This window comes from Alexandromys fortis, unplaced genomic scaffold (genome assembly GCF_014885135.2).
Source record: "Alexandromys fortis isolate MF-2015 unplaced genomic scaffold, M_Fortis_MF-2015_v1.1 scaffold_69, whole genome shotgun sequence".
NCBI classification, from domain to species: Eukaryota; Metazoa; Chordata; class Mammalia; order Rodentia; family Cricetidae; genus Alexandromys; species Alexandromys fortis.
The window spans coordinates 3,428,580-3,455,432 of NW_026067951.1; the positions used below are offsets into that span (position 1 = coordinate 3,428,580).

General features: G+C 39.3%; 1 protein-coding gene across 5 annotated transcripts in view; it reads left to right on the forward strand.

Moving 5' to 3' along the window:
• Upf2 (UPF2 regulator of nonsense mediated mRNA decay) overlaps positions 1-24,409 on the forward strand; it is a 100,233-nt gene extending 75,824 nt beyond the window's left edge. For 2 of the 5 annotated variants that reach the window (XM_050150580.1, XM_050150581.1), the window contains exons 17-22: positions 3,244-3,345; positions 3,580-3,678; positions 10,517-10,684; positions 17,467-17,608; positions 18,296-18,416; positions 23,131-24,409. In XM_050150580.1, coding sequence (XP_050006537.1) covers positions 3,244-3,345; positions 3,580-3,678; positions 10,517-10,684; positions 17,467-17,608; positions 18,296-18,416; positions 23,131-23,140 — 642 coding nt within the window. In that variant the 3' untranslated portion in view covers positions 23,141-24,409. Of the gene's footprint in view, positions 1-3,243; positions 3,346-3,579; positions 3,679-10,516; positions 10,685-17,466; positions 17,609-18,295; positions 18,421-23,130 lie in introns of those variants that run through there. The other 3 variants (XM_050150582.1, XM_050150583.1, XM_050150584.1) reach the window with 3 other exon arrangements.
• The last annotated feature ends 2,444 nt before the right edge of the window (positions 24,410-26,853 follow it).

The window sequence follows — 26,853 nt, forward strand, 5'->3', positions numbered from 1 at the left end:
GTGTGTGTGTGTGTGTGTGTGTGTGTGTGTGTGTGTGTCTAGCATGCACTGGAGCCTTTACAGCTAGAGCTACAGATCATTGTGAGCTGCCATGTGGGTTTGAGGAACCGGACCAGCAAGAACAGAAAGTCCTCCTAACCATTAGGCCATCTCTCCGGCCCCATCTTTACTTTTTTTATGTCTTAGCACCTCCCAAACCAAAAATTTTCTCTTAAATATCAGCTAAAAATACAAATAATTGTTGAAGGTTAAGTAGATGATCTACTAAAACATCATTTTCTGCAACATTTATATAATTAATAAAAAGTGATAAGGTTTATTGTTAAAATAACAGTAATATTTACAGGATTTTTGCTATACTGTTCCGTATCGTAAATATGATTGTTTCTTTTTTTAAAAAATATTTATTTATTATGTATACAATATTCTGTCTGTGTGTATGACTGCAGGCCAGAAGAGGGCACCAGATCTCATTACAGATGGTTGTGAGCCACCATGTGGTTGCTGGGAATTGAACTCAGGACCTTTGGAAGAGCAGGCAGTGCTCTTAACCTCTGAGCCATCTCTCCAGCCCCAATATGATTGTTTCTTATGAACAAGGCTGATATTAGTGAGAAACTAAGGTACAAATAGAGTAAGTAATTTGCCCACAATCTCAAGAGTAGTACCAGAGCCAGTATATATCATGGGCACTTTGTTTTTTGTTACATTATCTCTCCTGCTTACCTGACCAGCTAGCTCAGGCTTTGTGGTGTATTAATGATCACTTTATAATTCTACCTATTGTGGTAGCATTTAGGGAAATCAGGACAGATGTATTCTTGTTCTTCAAAATGAATATATTTATCCAGTTGGCCCTTCCTCTATGCATTCTACTACTCACATACAAAAATATTTGAGAGTAATATATTTGTTCTAGGCATATGCAAACGTATTTAATCATACCCTAAACAATGCTGTATAGCACTTAAACATATTAGATATTATAAGTTATCTAGCGATAATTGTGCTTCATAGGAATCCTTGAACCAATCCTGAGAAGCAGTTTTATTAACTGAAAAATAACGGGAGGGGTGTTAATTCATTCAGCTTAGTTTAACTTAGTTTTTTAATATGAGACATCTTTTATAATTGATTTATTTATGGGAGGGGCCTGGAAGATGGCTTATTTCGTAAATTGCTTGCCTTGCCAAATTTGAACACTAACACCCACATAGGAACCTGCAATTCCCATTTCGCTGAATAATCTTGGAGGATCACTGGCTACCCAGTTTAACTGATTCAGTGAGCTCTAGATTTATTGATAGACCCTGTCCCCTGAAATATATGTATACACACACACATACACACACTAATTCATTTTCTTCAAGGGCAGATTTAAGACTAGTTTTTTGTTTTGTGTGCTTTTGATTGGTTGTTTGCTTGCTTGTTTGCTTTTGAGACAGGGTCTCCAATATCTTACTGTGTACCTGAAGATGATCTTTGTCCTACTTGGGTTTTTGTTGTTGTGATAAACACCATAATCAAAAGCAACTTGGGAAAGAGGATGGTGTAGTTCATGTTAGAGATTGCAGTCCTTCGTTGAGGAAAGCCACAACGGGTTGGATGGAGAAAGTAAAGCAGAGACTCCAACTAGCTTGCCCAGGTTTTTTTGTTTTTTGTTTTTACGTGCATTGTTGTTTTGCCTACATGTATGTTTGTGTGAGGGTGTCAGATACCCTGGAACTGGAGTTAAAGACAATTGTGAGCTGTCATGTGGGTGCTGGAAATTGAACTCAGTACCTCTGGAAGAGCAGCAGCCAGTGCTCTTAACTACTGAGCCATCTGCCCAGAGTGGCCTGGCCATCCCACATCAATTATTAGTTAAGGTAATGCCCCACACATACCCACATATCAGTCTGGAGGCAGTTACTCAATTGAGGTTCCTCCTTCTCAGGTTCACTCTAGCTTGGCTCAGCAGTATAACCTTGAACCTTCCTTTCTTAGGTACTGGGATTTGTTATAAGCATATACACCATGCTTAACTAAGAACATTTGTGAGTTTAATTTTAAATTACAGAACTACCTTAGAAAATAAAGCTTATGCTTTGATTTTTAACTTTTATTATTTATTGGAGGTGGGTATGGGTGTACAAGTGTACCACAGCACTGCTTTGAAGGTCATAAGAGAGCTGTTGGGAGTCAGTTCTTTCATTCTAGTGTGTGTATTCCAGGGATCAAGTCCAGGTCATCAGGCTTGGTGGAGAACACTCTTTACTGGCCATTGTATTCTTTATGAAATCTTTCCATGTAGAATTCTTAAAAACTTAACAAATGTTGGTAATAACAGTGTACTTTTGGGACTTTGGAATTATTTTTTATATATAACAACTAACAGTAGTACAAATTAATGTCATTTATTTTAGGGAGTATTTCTCACTTGGCACTTTGAGAAGCAGCCGAGTTTAGCATAGTGGATTTACAACTTATTGACACCTATTTGACCTAGTTATTGAGTGTATGTTTGTGATACCTAAATACACTGAAATGATCAGGTTGGTAACTGTCAATTCTATATCAATCATTGATGGTTTCTGTGGTTTAGAAGAAAATATGGTATGTCTTCATTGTGAAATGTTAATTCCCTTGTATAAAAAATGCTATTCTGTTAAGTTGTGTCATTGTGAATGGACCTGAAAGGTATTGTGTTAAGTGACATGAGCCTAGCACAGAAAGAATAGCATGTTTTCACTCACTCAGGGAAGCTCTAAAGAAAAAAAAAAAGAATCTCATGTTTAAGAGTGAAGTAATGTGTTTGTTGAGTAGCAGTGAGTCCTTGGACACGTTGCTTTTCTGAACTGCAGATTGAGTTTTTGTGTTTTTACTGTAAAAAACGAGAGCAATAAAGTACAAGATAACTTTTAAACTAAAGAACCTTGTAAAACTTAGTGTTGTATCATTGCCTTTATCTAGTGGTATTAAATTTGAACTTTGCATAATTAGATGAATATTTTAAAAACTACAGTGAGAAATTTCCTTAGAGGCGAGAAGGTTCAGTAAATTCTTCTTGTGTAGTTCAAGTTTATGCAACAGCTCTGTGTGCTGTCTGACCTACCCGGTGACTAGCTTTTTGTTTCTGGCATGTAGGAATGTTGCCTTCTGACTTCTGTCATTCATTTTGAACAGACTCCATAAAAGGAAGCTTGTTAACATATGTCAGGTCCCCTTTCAGAGGGCTTAATCATCTATTGATGTTAATTTCAGGAGGGTTCTGATGAGGAAGAGGAGGGAGAAGAGGAAGAAGAGGAAAATACAGATTACCTCACAGATTCCAACAAGGAGAATGAAACTGATGAAGAGAATGCTGTATGTATGGCCGCTTTTTTTTATTATTGTGTAGTGATTTTGAATATTTGAGCCTGTGATTATGAAAAAGAAATTAGCTTTCTTGGGAATTTACTTGCGCTCAGTTTTCCCTTGGGTAACATGTTCTTTTAACCTTCATTCTTTGGTTATATTAACTACATCTGTATAGAAAGACTCTGACTTACGAAGCATCACAGTGAACATTTGTTGTGGTATTTTCTTTGTTTTGACAAGGAGGTGATGATTAAAGGAGGTGGACTGAAACATGTGCCTTGTGTAGAAGATGAGGACTTCATTCAGGCTCTGGACAAAATGATGTTAGAAAACCTTCAGGTATGAAATACTCTCTCTCTTTGGTTAGCCTTGAACCCACAGAGATCCGCCTTTCTCTACCTCCCAAGTGCTGGGATTAAAGGCATATATCACCACCACCCAGCTGAAATATTCTCTATTTAAAGACTCTTTTGAACACAAAACACTGTAGCACATAAAATTCTGATTAATGTGAAAGTCTTTGTAAGCAGCCTCCTCTGTAGCATATCTTTCTCATATTCGTAGTAGGTTGTGACTACCATCCTGGGTCCCTGATTTGCAATTTGGAAGTGGGGAGGAGGGAAGGAGATAAATGTAGTTAATTTAAGACTGGGAACAGAGTCGTTTTTAAGAGCATGTAGTACCCTTACTGAGCTTGGTTCCCAACATAGTGTTGGACACCTAACAGGTACCTATGATTTCAACGCCTGGAGATGAATAAATCTTTATGTCTCCAGCATTAATAAACTAGATTTGGTTTGGGAGGGTGAAACAGGGTTTCTCCTCGTGGCCCTAGCTGTCCTGGAACTTACTCTGTTGACCAGGCTGACCTTGAACTCTGAGACCCACCTGCCTCTGCTTCCCAAATGCTGGGTTTAAAGGTGTGTACCACCACGCCCAGCTAATTAAGTAGATTTTATCAAAACTCACAAGGCTGTTCATTTTTGTTTTGATATGTACTGCTGGAGATCAAACCCAAGACGTTGTGCACTGAACTGTAGCCTTAACCCTCAATATAAGTTTTTAAAATAACACAGTAATTTGGAATAATTACATTTTCCTATAATTGGAGAGAAAATCCTTTGGGTTGTATGCATCTGCCTATTAAATTACTATCACTCTTTGGTGACATTGCAGTGCTTTTATTAGAACATAGAATTGTCAAGGAGCAAGCACTGGGGGGTAGGTTCTATTGAAGGGAAATAAAAATGTTCAATACAGATAATTCTTGATCAGTTTGTATTAGAAAGAGAAGAGAAATAGGGAGTGGCTGGGGTAGGGCATAGAGCAGGGTGGTTTCTTATCTTGTTTTTGTTTAAGATTAACACATTATCTGCGGTGAACTGGTTCTTTAGGGAAGACTTACTGTCTTTTACTAATGGCATAGTTATTGAAGGGTTCAACATTTCTTCATCCTCCCTCCCCAAAGTATTTATTATTCTTCCTGTAGTTATTATTAAGTTTAGGATATCATTTTACATATATTAGGTTATTAGGCCAATTTGCTTCTTCCTTCATATATTAGGTATTTCTTTGTATCTCCAGATGTTTTGGTATATGTATTTGGGAGCGTTGTTTGATTGGTTAGTTTTGTTTTGGGTTTTTTTTTGTTGTTGTTTTGTTCTCAATATATTTTTATCTATTTTATTTGGAAATTTCATACAGTTTACCCTGGAAACTTGCTTCCCATTCCTCCCAGGTCTACCCTCCTACCTCTGTGCTCCCTCCTCCAAAAAAACTGAGGGGAAAAACCCAAAAAAACAAACAAATAAAACACCAAGTCAAATTTGTATTACCCATATACTCATTGGCAAATTGTCAAACTCCTAGTGGCCAGCCCCTTAAAGAAAACCAAACCCTCTCCCTCCCACCCCCATAGCCCCCCACCTCCATCAGAGGCCATCATCTGTGAAGAGCTACACAGCAGCATCTTTATCACAATTTGTGAGGGCTCTCTTCAATAGCTTTCTGTCTGGGCTGTTCCTTTATTTTTTTTATTTTTTTGGAGGTGGGGAGATTGTCATAGAAGGCTTCAATGTCTCTCTGGATTTTTTTATTTATTTTTTTTTGCATTGTTGTTGTGTTTTTTGTTTGTTTTTGTTTTATTTTGTTTTGTTGAGGCAAGGTCCCATTAGGTAACTGAGGCTGGCCTTAGACTTAATAATTAGCCCAGGCTGGCCTTAAATTTACTCTCTTCCTGCCTCTCAGCCTCCCAACTACTTGAATTATATGCACATGCTACCGTAATTAACCCAAGAGCCCTTAATTTATAAAGTAAATTTCATGTCATTTTGGAGGCATGTCAAATAAAGCATAGTTAATTATTCTAATCTTCTGAAAGAAAAAATAGTTTGCATAAAGAAGCTTATAGAGTCAGTACCATTTAATAAACATTATGCAACTACTATGTGACTACTATTGTTCAACAGGTGAAGTATAAGTAGTATATAAGACAGATGCTCTTCCTGTTCTTAGAGAAGATAGATATTTTAAAACTGCCAAGAACATTACTCCTAAACTGTGGTAATTTGGTAAGGATAGAATGTTTTGATTTATAGAAAGGGAAGATCCTTAGTGGGATAGTGGAGAAGACATTTCTAATATCACGATGGAGCTGTTTAAGGGTGGGCAGATGAGATGGCTGGTTAAGAGCACTGGGCTGCTCTTCCAGAGGACATAGTTCCAAACCCCCACATGGTGGTCACAATCATCTGTACACCAGTTTTAGGAAATCTGATGCCTTTGCAGGTGCCAGGCATACAAATGGTACAGAGTCACATGAATACAGGCAAAATATCCACACACCTAAAATAATTTTTTTTAGTTAGGGGAAAGTGGAGAAAATTACAGAAGTCTTGAGGCAGAAAAGATCTTGCCTTAGAAAACTAAATAGAAGCTTAGTATCAGTGGACATAATCTATGGGAAAATGATGACAAGAACAGAGAGCTATAATGGGAACCCTTGGAAGAACAAGTCCTATGTGAAGGTGGTACTGATAGGAGTGAGACTGCAAACCTGAAAGCCTGGGTAGAAGGCTATTCTGATAATCACCAGGTTTAACAGATGGTCTGTCTAGTGCCGTAGTAAGAAACAAAAACATCAGTTTGTAGAATGAACTGAATTTATTAGGTTCTTGACTAGATACAGAGCATGGGTTCGATCTTTTGTAGCTATGACAGATGCCTGAAAGAAGTAGTTTAATGGAGGAAGAATTTGTTTGGATCTTGGTTTCAGTCCTTGATTGACTCTTATCACATTTAGAGTGACCTATAGCATTACAGAAACATCATTAAGGAAGTGCATGATGTAGGCAACTATAATCCCAAGGAAACATTAAGGGACAGGGACAAGATACACTTCTAAGAACATACCTCCAGTAACCCGCTTCCTGCAGACAGGCTTGTGTTGGTTAGACCCTTTGTCCCTGTGACAAACACCTGAGAGAACAATTTATAATAGGGAAGAAAGATTACTTTTGGTGCCCATTTCAGTCCTTTTCTGCTTTATGCCTGAGGCATGGTAGTAGGGGGTGTATGATAAAGACTATTTACCTCATAAAGGTGGAAAGCAGAGACAGCAGGACAGGGGCCAGGTAAGAAGACTCTTCAGAGGTACTTTCTCCATAATGAATTTCCTCCAGCAAGTTCCCACCTCCTAAAATATCTAATATTCTCAAAGTGGTACTCCTAGCTGGGACTAAACTTTTAGACAGAAGTCTCACTATTGTACCATAGTGGGCCTGGAACTTGCTTTATAGATCAGACTAGCTTAATTCACAGGGATCTGCCTGTCTTTGCCTCCCTAGCCTTGGGATTAAAGGCATGCACCACCACACCCAGCCTGAGCACTAAACTTTTAATGTGAATCATGTAAGGATATTTCACACTGTATAATTAGACTTTCTGGGGGGGGGGGTGTCATTATTTGGACCAGCCTCCAAATAATGACACAGAGTCTTATTATTAATTATGAAAACTTGACCATTATCTTAGGCTTGTTCTTAACTAGCTCTTGTAATTTAAATTAACCTATTTCTAGTACTACGTTCTACCACATGGCTTTTTACCTCTCCTCCATTCTATATGTCCGACTCCCTCTGTCTTGATGGCATCTCTTCTGTGCCTCAGATTCTTCTCTAGTTTCTCTCTCTCCCCAGAAGTTCCACCTAATCTCTCCTACCTAGCTATTGGCCATTCATCTTTTTATTAAACCAATGACAGCAATACATCGTCACACAGTGTACAAATATCCATAACAATACTGGATCCATAGCAATGTTTCACCTCCTAAGTTTCTGTTACTTCGCAATAATGCTATTTGTGGTTTAACACCCTCATGATCCATAACTTCTCAAGAACACTACTTGGAGCCTGTGAGATGGCTCAACAGAAAAAAACATTTGCTACCAAGCTTGATGACCTGAGTTGGAGCCCAGGCCTTGCATGGTGGAGGAGTAAACTAACAATTCCAAATTGTCATCTGACCTCCATACATACACTGTGGCACATTGTAGTAAGGAGGTCGCTTGTTGGTTCCCGGCCACTTAGCCCCAAAATAATCACGCAGAAACTGTATTATTTAAATCACTGCTTGACCCATTAGCTCTAGCTTCTTATTGGCTAACTCTTACATATTATTTAATCATCTCCATTAATCTGTGCATCACCACGAGGCTCTGGCCTACCAGCACAGTTTCAGCACATCTGTCTCCCGTTGCGGCTCCATGGCTTCTCTCTTGACTCCGCCCTTCTTTTCCCCAGCATTCAGTTTAGTTTTCCCTGCCTAACTCTGTTCCCCTGTAGCTCTGTTATAGGCCCAAAGCAGTTCCTTTACTAACCAATGGTATTCACAGCATACAGAGGGGAATCTCACATCAGCACATGTTTTGCAACCCCACCCCCCTAAAATAACAGCAAAATAAGTGAATAAATAAGCATATAAATAAGTCATAAAAATAATGTCTATCAATGGTGTTGTCTGTCAATGAAGAGTCAAATAAGGAGATACGCATGTATTTATATCTGCTGCCCACCCTTTGTATATATGTTGAAATGGGAAAATGCCCAAGAATAGTGTTAGAAAAATAGCTTTGATCCCCACTATTCAGAAAGTTGAAGCCAATGGATCACTAACTTGAGACCTGTATGGACTACAGAATGAGTTTAAGGCCATCCTGGGCAACTTAATTAGTTCAGTCGTGTCTCAAAAATAAAAAAAATAATAAAAGGATGGGGACATGGCTTAGTGGTAGGATGTGCCTAGACATGTTCAAGTCCCTGAACTCAATCTCTGGCATTGCAAATTAATTATATATGTTTAATATAGGACAGTTTGCTTGATAATGGTTGTTTGACCCTATGTGTATGTTAGCATATGTAAGAGAAACTATGGAGGAACATAACCTATTGATAATAGTGGTTGCATCTTCAACTGAGGCAGAGACAGGTAAGATAAAGGAATTAGTATAGATACTAATACATTTTTATATTTAAATATCTTACAAAGAGAATGTTAATTTTGTAATCATTAATAATTTATGAACACAGGTCAGGATTTGCCTAACAACATTTTTCATTTTTAAGTAAAAGATGTTTATAAATCTAATAGATCTGGGACTGCTTCAGGCCAATTCTAATAAATTGTAATTTAGAAAACAAAAACCAATAAAACTGGCATTTTGCTTGATTGGCAAGTCTCTTGAATATATGAAACTCATATTAAAAGATGATTTAAATGTTAGAAGAGCAATTTTGAGACCTTGAAAGGAATATAGCATGAATTCCCACTTCCTTAAATACATCATTTCAGGTCCCTGCTTTTGCACCTGTTCTTCCGCTTCAATTTTTTTCTGTATTTCCAAAATTGCTATTTTCTTATCTTTTTGGAAGAAGTTGCACTAAGGCATTAATATTCTCAAATGTCTCATTTCTGTTCAGTCTTTCATGAAATTTCTGTACCTACCTTGTCCCGGTTAGGCATACCTCTAATATATTTTAGCTTATATAGTCTCATTTGAAAGTTTACAAGCTTTCTGAAGGTACACTAAATAAGTCCTCCACCTGTGCCAAGTGTGTGTGTGTGTGTGTGTGTGTGTGTGTGTGTGTGTGTGTTAGACTGAAATAGACATTGTCATCATCCCTCATTCTTCACATTATTTTTTAAACCTAGTGATTGGCTTAGTCTGTCTGGTCGGTGATCCCCTGGTGTCTTCCTATGTCTGCCTACCATTGCTGGGACTACAAATATAACTGTGCCCAGCCTTTTATATGGGTGATCCAAACTTGAGTCTTCATGCGTGCATCTCATGCATTCTACCTACTAAGCCATCTCCTCAGTCCCTAGACTAAATCTTTTTGCTCTTACTGCCTCCAGGCTTAACACTAAGTGAGCATCAATGAAGGTTCATGTAATTAATTATTTGGAAATTCATTGTAAATACTAAAATCAACTGATACTACAAACCAAGTTTTAATGTGAACTGCTATAGATTTCAATTGCTATAGGTTTCACTTGTTCTTGGGTGTTGTATGTAAAGTACTGCCTGCGAATGCTGGAGAGAGGGTGATTAGCTCTCAGTCTGGTCGAACTTCAGACACTGAGACTTTCTGATCATTACAAAAGCAAATGTAATGATCTGTAATGATTTTAAGAGTGAAAGGACAGAATGCTTTTGAAGAACTCAGTCTATGGGACCTGCAGTGCTGTGTGCCTATAGGAGGCTGGTGCACTGAACAGAAGCCAAATCCCATGGTTCCTTGGAGGTCAGACACAAAAGGTTTTTAGGTAGTGATATTTCTGTTTCTTGGTTTCACTTGTGTTTCAGAGTCTCTGTATCTTAGGGTTGTGTTTTAAGAAATATCACATTTGTTGGGCGGTGGTGGCGGCATACGCTTTAATCACAGCACTTGGAAGGCAGAGGTATGTGGATTTCTGTGAGTTTGAGGCCTGCTTGGTTTTCAAAAGTGAGTTCCAGGACAGCCGGGACTGTTATACAGAGAAACTCAAGCCTCCCCTCCTCCCCCCACCAAAAAAAAAGAAAAAAAAGAAATACTATGTTGAGTGAATCATTTGCACTTTATATTTATATTTCTCTGTGTTTCAGAATACTTACATACTTTTTAAATTTCTTTCTTGAAGCAGAGAAGTGGTGAATCTGTTAAAGTGCACCAACTTGATGTTGCTATTCCTTTGCATCTCAAAAGCCAGCTGAGGAAAGGGCCCCCACTTGGTGGCGGGGAAGGAGAGACTGAATCTGCAGACACAATGCCATTTGTCATGTTAACAAGAAAAGGCAATAAACAGCAGGTAAGAAATGTCCACTGTGTAGTTAATCGGTGGTTATCAGGTGTGAGAATTAACTTTGTTTAATAAATTCTAAGTTACCCTTTTCCTACAAAAAGAGATGAGAACTTTTTAAACATTCAGTGATAGAAATATTATATGTATGGAAGATGCATTGACTGACTTTTACAGAATAGATGTGTGTCAATGGAAAGGACTTTTAAATTCTAAGTACGTATATATTCATAAGAATATATAAATTCCTTGACTTCACATAGTAAACTATATAAGGAAGTTCATGGTAGGGAGGAAGAAGATATTGACTAACATCTCAAGAAAATGTTGAACTGCCAAAGGTTTTCTTGAAATTTGTTATCTGACCCCGTGCCTTCTCTTATATTCTTACTATTTCTTACTATGCTCTCCTACTTTGCTATATGTTACACATGGCCTCTCAAAATCATTTCCCTGACTACTAAGCCATTACTTTGGGGATTCATGTGTTCATTTAGCAGGGGTTTTTTTTGTTTTGTTTTGTTTTTTTGAGGCAAGGTTTTCTGTAGCTTTGGGACTTGTCCTGGAACTCTCTCTGTAGACCAGGCTGGCCTCGAGCTCACAGAGATCCACCTGTCTCCCTAGGACTGGGATTAAAGGTGTGTGCCACCACTGCCCAGTCATTTAGCAGATATTTACTGAGCATCAGTTCTGCTCCATTAAGCATGTGTATGTGTCTAGGTCCTAGGACTATAGTGACACACACCATGAAATACCTGTCTTCATGGATCTTATGTCTCACTGAGATGATAAAACCTGGTATACAGGGATAAAAGCCAGCACTCAGACACAGCTCCTGGATGGACATGTATTGGTTCTGTTTGTATGCTTTATTATTTCTGATATCAGGTTCATTTCTAAAGTTGATTAATTCATGTAATAATTGTCATTTTTCCATTCTAATATAAAGTAAAATAATGGTATATATTAGAATTAAATACTAGATTTTATGAAATAAGGTAGCTGCCACAGGTAGGTAAGTGTAATACTTGGTTTTCATGGTATTCACATAGCCATTGGCATATTTGTTTCATGCTAAGCCCTTTGTTTCGACCATAAGTTAAGCAAATTCTTTCTTGGAGCTTCATTCTGGTTTAGGGAACCATAAAGTCAAGAAAGTCACTGTCAGCTTGAGATATTGTGAGGGAAATAAAGCAAGATGAAAAGAGACAGCGGCAAGGCTAGAGACATGGAGACTTAGAGTGATTGTGATGGAAGGAAGAGTCTGTATTTAAAGTAGTCATGCCAGCATGGTGAGATGGTTCAGTGGGTGCAGGTGACAGGCTGAGTTCAATCCCAGAACCCACCTGGGAAGAGAGAGCTGACTCCCAGAAATTGTCCTCTGACATACACACTGTATCTATATCTCACACACAGAGACAAACTGAAAAACTAAATCTAACTATAAAAACAATCAAAGGTCTTTCTGGAGATGGAAGCTAAAGAACCTAGGAAGAGGATATGATAAGCAGGAATCCCTGAAAGATTAGCATGGTGAATGCCACCATTTGGTCTTGGATGTCTGCTTCTCTGTCCATTTCTCCTCTACAGCCCTGGGTCCAGCCTCCCTGCTATCCTTTCAAACTTAGCTCCTTCTGGATCCAGTAGCTGAGACCCAATCCCGTCACTTCAAGAACAGAGGAACACCTTCCACAATTCCCTAGGTCCTCCAAGCCTAACTCCAGCCCTGAATTGGCTTCTTGGGGACAAAAAAACGCTCTGCAGCACCATCCTTACTCACCAGTGCCAGCAGATGGCAGCCCAGGCAAAGACACTGACTAAAAAACACACCTGCTAAGACCTTAGCATGGAACTCAGCCGCTTCTTGGACCTGGTGCTCAAAGTGGGCAGCCACTTACATGCCCTCAGCCTTGTTCCAGAACCTAAAAACTGCCACATTGCAATATCCTTCATCCCCTGCACCTTCCCAAGGAACTAGAGTGGGTACAAGTACTCAAACCTTGGGAGTAGGTAAGATCGGGGAGTCTCTATTCTTAACTATCAAGCTGCTAAGCAGATGTGAGGGCCGAGGGCTTGCCCCTTGGAAAAGAATCTTCACTTAACTTAGTTAAGACCTGATACCCTTCCTTCTTTTCCAGTAAGAAAAAAAGGAGAAATTAAGACAATCACCAGCACCCTAGCCCCAAGGCAGAGGGGCACAGAGGCAAAACCTTGCAGCCATGCTTACCCACCTTCCACACTGCCACTTCCAGTCTGTTTGATGTTTGGGCTATGTGACTAGATAAAATTCCCCTCTGCATTTTTTTAATTTGTAAATGAGTATCTCTGTTCTTGTCCATAATTTCTTATTTAGATAAGGGATTATAGAAGTCCTACTTTATACCATTCTTTTGCGGCTAGTAAGTAAAGAAATCTCGATAATATCAAAATAATAGGGCCAGCAAGAACTTTCCATCATGCCTAATGTCAAAATCAGACACTAGCTTCCTTCATCATGCCCACCTTCTCTATGCGTGCACACACACAGCTCTGACCAGGTCTCATTGTGTTTTCATAAGGCCCACCCTCTCTGTAGACCAGGGCTGTGCTTTCTATGCTCACTCAGTCTAAAGAGGAAAGGGAGAGCCGGTTTTGGTAAGAATCCTAAATTAGGTGTTATTCCCTGATCTTTGCCAAAACTGCTTCTCAGTTACCTGGTCTTGATATTTTACCACTGTAACCAGGGTTCTCAAATCCCAAGTATTGAACTTTTTCCCTAGGCCTACTTAGATTTTTGAGCTAGACTTTTTTTTTCTTTTAAAGGAAACTTAGTCATCCCATTTTAGGTCTCCTTTATCTTTCTCTCTGCTCTTCCTCTGTACTCCCTATCCATGCCAATGGCTTTTCTTGGCACAAAAAAAAGTAAGTCTGAAAAGGTCATTTAATTCTAACATTTTAAGGCATAATACAGCGCATAAAACCTTTACATGTGTGGGGGTGGGGACAAAGAGTAGTGTTTCGCTACTATAATTAGGTATTTCTTGGTTCCCATTACTGCATAACTACTCATGTCTTGGCATGTACCTTGGGTCCTGAGTTTTAGTAACTAAAAATAAGCTTAGTAATATCTTTTATGAAGAAAAGCTATACAATAGTTTTCCTCTTTATTGTATTCAGGTACACATAAAAATCCATTTATCAGCATGCGCATGCTGTTTAGTCCATATACAACTTGTAGGCTTTGACAGTACATCGAAATATACCTCAAGGCCAGGCATGGTGACACACACCTGTAATTCTCAGAGTCTGAGACAGGGTCATTAATTTGGAGGCCAGTTTCAGGTAAATTATTGGAAGAAGCATCATGGTATTTTGTAGTCTGAATAAGTGTTGTTTTTTTTTTTTTTTTATTTACCATTTGGGTGTTGGCTTTTCTATAAATGTGAAATCTGTTACTGTATAGGAATGTTTAATTCTTCGCCTCAGTGAAAGATCTCTTTGTGACAGGATTTCTGTTTAGAAAAACCTTACTGTGGTAGTCATCTGCAGAAAAAATATATCAGTGAAGTGAGTTGATAAAGGGAAGTAAAAGTGCCAAAAGTTAATGTCTATATTTATGTATTTATTGATTTGATCATTAAAAATGTTTTAGCATAATAGCTCTGTTATATACTTTAGCATATTTTGTTTTTACTTTTTTTTTTGTTTTTTTTCGAGACAGGGTTTCTCTGTGGTTTTGGAGCCTGTCCTGGAACTAGTTCTTGTAGACCAGGCTGGTCTCGAACTCACAGAGATCCACCTGCCTCTGCCTCCGAGTGCTGGGATTAAAGGCATGCGCCACCACCGCCCCGGCCATATTTTGTTTTTAAAAAGACAAAGTAAATCAGGCAGTGGTAGCAACACCTTTAATCTCAGCACTCAAGAAGTAGAGGCAGGTGGATCTCTGAGTTCCAAGCCAACCTGGTCTACAGAGTGAATTCCAAGATACTCGGGGCTACACAGAGAAGTCCTGTCTTGAAGAAGGAGAAAAAAAAAGTTGGGGTTAGAGAGATAGCTCAACCGTTTGGTGTTTGCAGTACAATCATGAGGACCAGAGTTTGGATCCAAGCACCCATATAACAAACCAGAATCCTACAGACACACGTAATTCAGTTCTGAGGAATCCAGCACTCTTTTCTCCCTCACTCAAGCAAATGTGCAAATAAAATGAATTTTTAAAAAAATGTAAAGTAACAGATTCAACACAATGCCCAGCAAAATCCCAGCAAAATTCTTCAAAGACCTCAAAAGAACGGTACTCAACTTCATATGGAAAAGCAAAATATCCAGGATAGCTAAAACAGTCCTGTACAATAAAAGAATGTCTGGAGGTATCACAATCCCTGACTTCAAACTCTACTAAACAGTACAGTGCTACAGTACTGAAATCAGCCTGGTTATGGTATAAGAACAGACAGGAGGACCAATGGGAACCGAATAGAAGATCTGGATATCAATCCACACATCTTCAAACACCTGACTTTTGACAAAGAAGCAAAAAATATCAGATGGAAAAAAGAATGCATATTTAACAAGTGGTTCTGGCATAACTGGATATCAGCATGTAGAAAAATGAAAATAGACCCATATCTATCACCATGCACAAAACTCAAGTCCAAATGGATCAAAGACCTCAACATAAAGCCAGCTACATTGAATCTTATAGAAGAGAAAGTGGGAAGTATACTTGAACGCATTGGCACAGGGAACCACTTTCTAAATATAACCTCAACAGCACAGACACTGAGAGAAACAATTAATAAATGGGACCTCCTGAAACTGAAAAGCTTCTGTAAAGCAAAGGACACGGTCAACAAGACAAAACAACAGCCTACAGGATAGGAAAAGATCTTCACTAATCCCACATCAGACAGAGGTCTGATCTCCAAAATATACAAAAAACTCAAGAAATTGGACACCAAAAGAACACATAATTCAATAAAAAAAATGGAGTAAAGAGAGAACTCTCAACAGAGGAATCTAAAATGGCTGAAAAACACTTAAGGAAATGTTCAACACTCTTAGTCATCAGAGAAATGCAAATCAAAACAACTCTGAGATTCCATCTTACACCTGTAAGAATGGCCAAGATCAAAAACATGCTGGAGAGGTTGTGGGGAAAAGGGAACACTTGGGCATTGCTGGTGGGAATGCAAGCTGGTAAAACCTCTTTGGATGTCAGTGTGGCAGTTTCTCAGAAAATTAGGAAACAGCCTTCCTTCCTCAAGACCCAGCAATACCACTTTTGGGTATATATCCAAAGTATGTTCAATTGTGCCACAAGGACATGTGCTCAACTATGTTCATAGCAGCTTTGTTTGTCATAGCCAGAACCTGAATCCAACCTAAATGCCCCTCGACCGAAGAGTGGATAAGAAAGTGGTACATTTACACAATGGAGTACTACACAGCAGAAAAAAATAATGACAGCTTGGATTTTGCAGGAAAATGGATGGAGCTAGAAAACATTATTTTGAGTGAGGTAACCCAGACACAGAAAGACAATTATCACATGTACTCACTCATAGGTGGTTTTTAAACATAAAGCAAAGCAAGCCAGCCTACAAACCACAATCCCAGAGAACTTAGACAACAATGAAGACACTAAGAGAGACTTCCATAGATATAATCTACATGGGAAGTAGAAAGTTGAAAAAGACAAGATCTCCTGAGTAAATTGGGAGCATGGGGACCATGGGGGAGGAGAGAGGCAGCGAGGGGAGTAGAGTTCAATAAATATCAATTTTAAAAAAAAATGCAAAGTGTATTTAACTTAATACTGGAAGACGAACAATTGTTTTGTAACCAGTACCCATAAAGAATTATAATTTGTTACATGTTTTGACTAGGATAATTAGAATTTACTGTAACCTGAGACTATATTATATATATGCATATAGTTTTAAGATAAAGCCATGTTATGATTCAGCTTAAAACAACACTGTTGCTCCTACTGACACATGCTCCAGAAGCTCGGGAAGTGATCACACCTTTGATCTGGAGTTATTGATGAGGTCTCTTATGATAGTGCAACAGAGAATTTAGATTATGAGACACCTAAATGTTTTATGCTTGCTGGTTAGCATAGCTTACTTAAAAAATTTCCCAGGGAGCCATGAGCCATATTTATAGATTTTTATCTAGGTTTGTCTGCCATATGCATTCCTAAGCTAGAAATATCTTGCTTAGAACAAGCATTCCAAAAAAGGGAACAGGATCTCAGGATGAGATGCTTCATTCTCATCCTCGAAACAAAGAAGTGCTCAGAATGCAGAAGATGGGTAGATTTGCCATATATAGTTTTGGGAGGCAAGTAGAAATGTAAGGAATGTGCCTTTCATTTTGATCTATAAAAGCCTTTTGAAAGTTGTTCACCTGAGGGGTCTGCAGGATGAAAAGTTATTCTGTCTCTAGGTGTATGCTTCCAAAGAACTGATATTTATGAATTCAGTCAAACTTAGTGGCCTTCCACTTCAAGTATCTTTTGGAAAAGTCTGATTTATAGTGAAGGATAGATTGGGTTGTTTTGGTTTGGTTTTTGTTTTTTTTTTAGACAGGGTTCCTTTGTAGTCTTGGCTGTCCTAGAACTAACTTTGTAGACCAGGCTAGCCCCAAACACACAGAGATCTGCCTACCGCTGCCTCCCAAGCGCTCAGATTTAAAGGTGTGTGCTACCACTGTTCAGCCTGACAGTATTGTTTTCTAAACTAATATATTTAATTCTTAACTATTTTATCAGGCTATTTGTGATTCCAATGTTATTTTTCCTCCAGTTTAAAATTCTTAATGTGCCCATGTCGTCCCAACTTGCTGCAAATCATTGGAACCAGCAACAAGCAGAACAAGAAGAGAGGATGAGAATGAAAAAGCTCACATTAGATATCAATGAACGACAAGAGCAAGAAGATTATCAAGGTATAAAATAATTTATAGCCCATAGACTTCCAGTGCCATCACTCTGGAGACTGAGGCAGGAGGGTCACCATACATTTAAGCGCAGCCTGGGCTACATAATAAGACTCTATCTCAGCCGGGCAGTGGTGACGCACTCGAACTCACAGAGATCCTCTTGTCCCTTTGCCTCTGCCTCCCAAGTGCTGGGATTAAAGGCGTGCACTGCCACTACCTGGCTGTAAATAAATCTTAAAAAAAAAAAAATAGTGTTTACTGTGCAAGCATGAGTGCTTGAGTTGGAATTCCCAGTACACACATTAAAAAAAAAAAAAAAAAAAAAAAAACAGGTGTGGTGATTAATGTTTGTAACCCCAATGTTGGAGAGGCAGATCTCTGGGGCTTGCTGGCCAGCCAACCTCAGGTAATAGGCAAGGCCCAAGTCCCAGTAAGAGACCATGTTGAAAAACAGGATGGACAGTGCCTGAGGGGAAAAAAACCCCTGTATGTTATCCTAGCTATCAAGGTTGTTACTTCCTTTACCTTTTCATGCTTTCAATACTTCATAATCATTAGCCTAAATGTTTTTTGAAAGTTGCTACCTACATATAAACACCAGTGAACTTGATCTCCTGGTTTTTTGTGCATTTGTAGAAGCATATATTTACAAGAGTTAACAGCATTTTTTTTTCTCTTTACTCCTAATCACAGAAATGTTGCAGTCTCTTGCACAACGCCCAGCTCCAGCAAACACCAATCGTGAGCGGCGGCCTCGTTACCAACATCCAAAGGGAGCACCTAATGCAGATCTAATCTTTAAGACTGGTGGGAGGTAAACAGCCTTCACTTGATTCCTCCTCACAAGGGTTCCTGTTAATGTTTTTGTGAAATATTGAGTTTGGGATTAGCCTGTTACATCACTGCTAAACATACAAAATAGTTTTAAGAGTTTGAAGTCAGGGATTGTGATGCCTCCAGAAGTTCCTTTATTGTACAGGATGGTTTTGGCTATCCTGGGTATTTTGTTTTTCCATGTGAAGTTGAATATTGTTCTTTCAAGGTCTGTGAAGAATTTTGCTGGGATTTTGATGGTAATTGCATTGAATCTGTAGATTACTTTTGTTAAGATTGCCATTTTTAGTATACTAATTCTACCTACCCAAGAGCATGGGTAGGTTTCCCATTTTCTGGTGTCTTTATCAATTTCTTTCTTCAAAGATTTAAAGTTCTTGTCATATAGGTCTTTCACTTGTTTGGTTAGAGTTATCCCAAGATATTTTATTACTTGTGGCTATTGTTAAGGCAGATGTTTTTCTGATTTCTTTCTCAGCCCAGTATCATCTATATAAATGAGGAATACTGAATTTTTGTGTTAATATCTTGAAATTTGCAGGCAAATGGATGGATCTAGAAAAAAACATATTGAGTGAGGTAACCCAGACACAGAAAGACAAATATAATATATACTCACTCGTAGGTGGCTTTTAGACTTAAAGCAAAGAAAAACCAGCCTATAGTCCACAACCCCAGAGCACCTAGACAAGACCCTAAGAGAGGCATACATGTATCTATATAGGAAGGAGAAAAAGACAAGATCTCCTGAGTAAATCAGGAGCATGGGGGTCGCTGGAGAGAGTAGAAGGGCAGAGGGGAGGAAAAGAGGGGAGCGGGAAAAAATGTATAGCTCAAAAAAATAAAAATAAGCAAAAAAAAAAATTAGAGGCAATGAAAAATAAAAGTTTCCTGCCTGTTCACTTTCTTTAAAGTAGCTTAAAGTGTATGCTGTAGTATTGATATCTGTCACTTTCATAAAATCATCAGAAACCAGAACTGTTAGAATGTTTTCACGCTTAATATTGACATTTCCATTTGGTAGGTTAACTTCTCAGGTGTTCTTGTCAATATCTAAGACTTTCTCAACTAAAATAATGTCTTTTTTATTATTCTTATATGTTGGGTTGCCAAAAAGTAGAAGAAAACAGTGTCCATACCCTCAAGGCTAGAGTCTAATGAAAAAAATGTATTTACGAGTACTTGAAAGTTAATTCTGCACTAGTTTTTGTTTTGGGGTTTGTTTGTTTGTTTGTGGTAGCGGGGGGGTTGTAGCCCTTGATGCCCTAGAGCTCATTGTGACTGGGCATACCTTGAACACAGATATGTCTGCTTTTGCCTCCCAAGTGCTGGGATTAAAGGCGTGCACCACAACACTCATCTTAGTCATTTAAAAAAAAATTATTGAAATATGAAGTATTTCCTAGGAAGTAGGAAACAGAGTGCCAAGCCTTAGCTGCTCTCCCTTCATGCCATCAAAACCAGTACCACCTGGGTGACTTTTAACTCTACCAAGTCTACTGCCAGCTTGAGGCACAACCTTGGCCACCTCTGGAACACAGCTTCTGTGTACTGACTCTGCGGAAACACTTCCCAGATTTCACCTTAGTGAAACTGATTACTTCTTAATCACTGCTAACTTCTCAGCTCCAGCTGACCAGCATGGAGTGTCCCAGCAAAGCAAAGGTTTCGCTTCAGCAGTTCTGCTGTCTTGTTAATCTCAGCTCAACCTAAGCAGAACCACAGACTTCTTTTTTTTTTTTTAAAGATTTATTTATTATGTTTACAACATTCTGCCTCCATGTATGCCTGCACACCAGAGGAGGGCGCCAGATCTCATTACAGATGGTTGTGAGCCACCATGTGGTTGCTGGGAATTGAACTCAGGACCTCTGGAAGAGCAGCCAGTGCTCTTAACCTCTGAGCCATCTCTCCAGCCCAGAACCACAGACTTCTTAAAGCAAATATCCCTGATTGAGTCTTTAAATATCCCCCTGAAATTTCACAAGCCAGGCCTCCATCCTCTGCACTGCTCTTAGCATTCTTCCAAGCTCGCACAGTCCATCCCACTTACCTCTCAACACTTAGAGGCATCTCTAGTCCAAAGTTCTAAAGTCCTTCACAAGCCTCCCAAACCATTGTCAGGTCTGTCACAGCAATACCCCACTACACTGGTACCAACATGTTTTGTTAGGGTTTCTGTTGTTGCAACGAAACACCATGACCAAAAACAAGTTGGGGAGGAAAAGGGTTTATTAGTCTTACACTTCCATATTGCTGTTCATTACAAAAGGAAGTGAGGACAGGAACTCAAGTAGGATAGAATCCTAGAGGCAGGAGCTGATGCAGAAGCCATGGGAGGTGCTGTTTACAGTTTTGTTTCTCATAGCTTGCTCAGCCTGCTTTCTTATAGAATCCAGGGATTACACCTCCCACAATGAGCTGGGCCATCAATCATGAAGAAAATGCCTTACAGCTCCATTTTAATGAGGCATTTTCTCAATTAAGGTTCTCTCGTTTCAGATAACGCTAGTTTGTATGTCAGGTTGACATAAAACTAGCCAACACATCCATCATCTTTAAGAATGGCTCTCTGAGCCTATCATGTTGGCATATGCTTATTCTAGTATTTGATTGGGCAGAAACGGGTGTTGTTTCTGTGAGTACAAGGCTTGCTTGATCATAGCAAGTTCCAGACCAGCCAGGGATATATAAGACCCTGTCTCTAAAGGGGCAGGGTAGAGGTGGCATGTGGCAGGGGAGTACTTTCCTCAGTAGTTAGGAGTACTTACTGCTCTCTCCATGAACTTGAGTTTGGTTGTGGCAACTTAGAACCATCTGTAACTCCAGTTTCAGGGGATCTGATGCCTTTAATCTCCATAAGATCAGGCACACACAGGTAAAACATTCACATAAAATCTTCTTAAAGGCCCTTTGTAAAGAAAGTATAACGAATGCTTTAAAGATATAGGCATGCTGGGCAGTGGTGTTGCACACCATTAATTCCAGCACGAGGTAGGCAGATCTCTGTGAGTTTGAGGCCAGCTTGGGCTACATAAATTCCAGGACAGAGAAGATCTACCTTGTCTTGGAAAAAAAAAAAAGAAAGAAAAGAAAGTGAGTGCTTCAGTTTCATGTGGATTATTGCAGCACTGCTCAAACTTTACAGATGCACATCAGTTATTTACTGAAATGCATCTTGCCTACTCTTGTTTTCATAATGAGACGGTGTTGCTGTGTTGTCTAGGTTCATTTAAGTAATCCCAAGCTTAGTTTTCCCATCTCATCTTTTAAAGCAGCAAGGACAGTTGGCTTAAGCTTTTATTGATACCCTTCTCACACACACATTGCTGGATAATTATCCCAGCTAGGCATGTGTTCTCCCATTGAGTTAAACCCCTGAACCATTGTTCTTGTTTTTTTGAGACAGAATCTCCCTATGTGCAGCTCAGAAAGGCCTTCAACTCTCCTAATTCCAGTACAGAGATTAGAATTATGTTGTTCCACCATACTCCATGTAGGAAGTTACTTAGGAAATAGTGTACCTCCTAGAATAACAGCCCAAGTGTGCATTAGAAATACTTTTTTCAGCTCTTAGCATCAACCACTCAGGGTGATTCTTTGCCTATAAGATAGTCAAGTGACACGCTACTAAGTCTGAAGTCTGTCTAACAAAGCTTGTTACCGTTTTCTTCTCTCATCCGTTGAACTTAATTCCATTTTAGGCAACTGCTTTGTGTTTACTTCAGGAGAGACCTTTGCATCTTTGAATTATTTCTTTCAGGGGATGGTTGTATCGATTTCCCCCTCATTCAGTTTGTTCAGTTCCGGGGTTGTTTTGTTGTTGTTTTGGCTTTTTTTCATGTGGGTAGATACAACTCAGGATACACTTCTCCGTGTTTGTATTTTATTCCTTGAAGGTTTTTTGCAAAACATAATGTGGGAGTTCATTCAAACTGTCATGAGGAAGTGCAGCAGAAGTTTGTTGTCTCAGTTTTGGAGACAGGAAATGTGAGGCCAGGAAATCAGCAAGGTTGATATCCTCTGAGCTGTAAAGAACATATTCAGGCTTCTCAGCTTCCAGAAGCTTGCTGGCAGTCCATGGCTTATAGATGTGTCACCCTAGTCTGTGTCTTTATGTCCACATAGTGTTCTTTCTGTGCATCTGTGTCCATGCTTTATTTTATAAGAATGTCCTCATGTCGGGAGCTCACCCTATTGCAGCATGCATGGCTACATTTTAACTGATCACATCTGTCAACAGCTTTCCTAATAAGATTATAGTCTCGTGTTTTATAGGTTAGACTTCTCCATATGCATTTAGGTGATACACAAGTCAACCACTCATAAACTGATTTCTTAGCATCTTAGAAATTAGTTGTAGAGAGCCACATAAGGTGTTATGTGCCTTATTATAATACTACGACTTGGGAGCAGAAGACAGAAAAACCACGAGTTCATGGTTATCCTCAGCAACATAGTGAGTAGAAGGCTAGGTTGGGCTACATATGACCATATCAAAAGTGTGGGAGACAGAAATTAGCTGCAGAAAAGGTATAGGAGCCATGTGTGGTCTATGGAGGACATGTGTGACCTTCAAAAAGCATTTACTAGGAGAATTTGATGTATGGTGATTGCTGGTGCTTGAATCTTTCTTGCTCCAATTTTGTCCTGCAGTGGTAAAGTTCCTAACGTCAGCCTGTTTGTACCTTTAGGAGACGTTGATCCAGCAGCACGTGTCATTTCATTAGGTCCTGTATCTGATGTTGTGGATAGTGGAGTCCTCCAGCAATTGAATGAGAGCAGCGGACACATCTCAGCATGTCGGTCTAGAGAGTTGCGAATCTAAACCTGGGACAGGCTGGGGCCATGAGGCAGAAACACCAGCCTCCGCCAACACCGGAACAAGCCGACGCTTCCAGAAGAGGCAGAAAGGCCTTTTGTAATGGAAATCACGTGAGGGTTAATCTTCTCTTGAGAATGTCAGTCAAGAAATGAGAAGGTTCACTTGACTACTGAGCAGTTACACCAGGAAGAGCGTCAATGAGATGACTGAGCCGGAGAAGACACGGTTGAGATGGGAATGGTATGGGGGAAATGAACTTGAGTTTTAAACTTGATTTAAGTTACAGTGTCTCTGAATTGAACATCCCATGTTGGAAGAAGATACATTTGGGGGCTCCAGGACTACAGTAGAAAAGTATAGAGCAAGCAGTAAAATCTTCTAGTAAAAACTTACATGCAGGACAACAAAATGATGAAAGATATACAAATGCCAGATAAGCCACCAGGAAGGGTTTTGTTAAGGAGTTTGTTTCAAGAGGAGCAAGGGATGAGGAAGGAAAAACCTGTTTTATCCATCAGAGTCAGTGATGTAAAATTGCCTATTATAGTGAAAGAAAATGTGAAGACTGTTAATATGCAAAGCATTAATTCAGATGGTTTAGAAAAGTCTGATACCAGCCTAAGAACGGGGATATAGTTGAGCCCATTGTAAGTATCATTGAAAACAAAACGTGCCACTGAGCATGTCATGGAAGAACGAAGGACAACAAGAAGTGGATCAGAGTATTTTGTTGACCTTCATGGGTTTACAGCCTCTGTGTCTAAACAAAATATGGAAACAAGTAGAGCTTTTACTTTGCTTTTGTTTTCGTTTCATTTTGTTTTCTTCCCCTCCCCCCAAATAGAAATGAGGGTTCTTAGTCTGTTTCTGACAGTCTGTTAATTTATTAGGATAGGTATTTTTCATTTGCTTTCAATAGGCATAGTAATTTAGTTAAAGAACACATCTGTATGCTACAACTTGATTACATCTTTTTTTCTATTTTGCATCTTTCTTTTACCATGTTTCAGTTTCTGCATGTAGATTTCAATAAGAAACAAAACTTGTAAAGTTGTAACATTTCACATGGAAATGCTGCCCAATCTTCACCAGCTTCAGAAATCTGACCTTTGCCGATGCTGCAATAAAGTGTTGTAATTTGGATTTGGCATGATTTGTTTTATTTGGTTTGGGAAACCTTTCAGCTGGTCAGTATCACCCAGGGTCTTCTTCATGCTTTATAAAAAAATATTCTCTGATAGATAAAATGGTACATGACTATAATCCCAGAACTCAGTACTGAGGCAGGAGGAGCACAAGTTGGAGGACCAACCTGAGCTATATAGTGACCTTAGAATATAGTGAGACTTTGTCTTTTTAAAAAACAAACAAAACAAACAAAACAAAAAAACAACAGCTAAGGTCTCCCTATAGCTTTGGCTGTATATACTCATCCTTTAGACCTTGGAACTTAATATATAGACCTGGAACTCTGCCTGCCTCTGCTTCCCAAGTGCTGGGACTAAAGGTCCCGTGCACACAAGACATTGTCTTTAAAAACCTAGTAGTAGAGTTCTTGCCTAGCTTGACCCCAGCACTGTGTTATATCTCTGAGAAAAATGAAAGAAACAAAGGCAAGAACTTCCTCCCAATGTTCCTAAGTTACCGCCCCCCACACACACACATTTATCAAAGATAAACAGATGTTCACAAACCCAGCTGTCAGACTTCTTCCTTCCCTCTAGTGATCTACCTTTAAGAACTAATGAACTGAAAACCAACCCAACTGAGAACCTTTCTCAAGGAAAGCCCCTGCACTTTTCTAGCAGGGCCTCAGACACCTTTTTATATTATATATTTATATTATATAATGTGTGTGTGTGTATATATATATACATGCATGACAGCCATTGCAGAATGGACCCACTTAAAACCAAGCAGCCAGCCAAGGGGAAGGTCATAGTCAGGAAGCAGTAGAAAGAGATGAGAAAAGTGGAGGAGGGAAAAGAAACAAGGAGCAGCACTTGGAACCACAACCCAAGAGGCCCAGTAGGGGGCAAGGTTATAACTGTCATGCTCTAGGTTTGAACCTCAGTACCACAAATAACAAAAGTTAGGATGGCAATAATCTCCTTGCCCTGCAAGTAATAATACCAATCCAATAAGCCAGTGGGATATTACCCTAGAATATAAAGATTAGTGTGGAGAAACACTTTCATTCTGCAGATGAGTTGTCCTGAGAGGTGTCTTGTCACTCAGTGTCAATAATTACTGGGAATCCGAGGTCCCGAGTTCGATTCCCGTCGGGGTAATTAAGTGTCTGTGTGTGTGAATGTGGATATGCATGCATAATTAATCGGAAAAAAAGATCTTTATCCATAGTGAGAAACTTCAGAGCTGAAATTATATTAAATATGCCCTAGGTTCTCATTGGAAGTAAGTTTAAAGTATTTAAAGTATTTACACTTTCAGGGGTGGAGAGATGGTGCAGTGGTTAAGAGCATTGGCTTTTTCTTCCAGAAGACCCAAATTCAAGTCCTACACCCACATGGTGCCCAACAGCTGTCTGTGATTCCAATTCCAGGAGATCTGATAACCTCTGGTCTATTAGGGCACTGAACACATATATGGTACATGGATATACATGCAAGCAAGCATCCATATACAAAGTAAAAATAAGTTTTAAAAAAATTAAAGTGTTTACACTTCAGGGGTTAACTTTAAGCTAGACTTCAATGTGTTATTTAAAGATAATTTGAGTTTGCTTAAATCCTTATTATAAGGATTCTAAGTATAAAGCAATGTTCAGAAACCCATGGGCAAGTAAGTGCAAGCAGAAATATTCTTTGCTCCTAGCCATTGTTCATGCTCATGGTAGACTGTTCTTGTTACTCAACAAAATGTCACAGGACGGGCAGTTTAAGCAATGACTTCTAGCGCTAGATGCTGCATGTCCAAGGGTTGACAGGGTTGGTTTCTCCTGAGGCCTTCTTCACTATGTCCTCACATGGCCTTTTGTGTACAACATTTCTCTTCTTTTTTTCCTTGAAGACACATAGCCCACTCTGTCTTAGAACTAGGTATGTAACAAAAACTCGTCTTGAACTTCCATCTTCCCAGGTTCTTGGTTTGTGTGGTGCTGAGAATCAAAGCCAGGGGCTCATCCATTTCAGATATGCACTCAGTGGGAGCAGCCCCAAGCAAGCAACCTCCATGGGAGCAGGTTCAGAAAAAAACCCAGGATTGCTGAGTGACCCCCTGGAGCTTTGAGTGTCCTCTGGGGCGACTGGAACAGTGTCCCTGACTGCACCATGAGGAGTAACCATCTGAGCCTTGGCTCTACTGGCATCTGTAAGACTGATCACCAGTCACAGCCCCAACTACACCAATCAGAGGAAAAGATGGGTGGACAAGGTAAGAGCACAACACCACAAAGAGCAACATGACACCAACAAAAACTAGCGGCCCTACAACAGCAGGACTTGAATACCCAAATATAAATGAAGCAGAAGAAAATGACTTAAAATATGACCAGCCTGGTCTACAGAGCTAGTGCCAGGACAGGCTCCAAAGCCACAGAGAAACCCTGTCTCGAAAAACCAAAATATATATA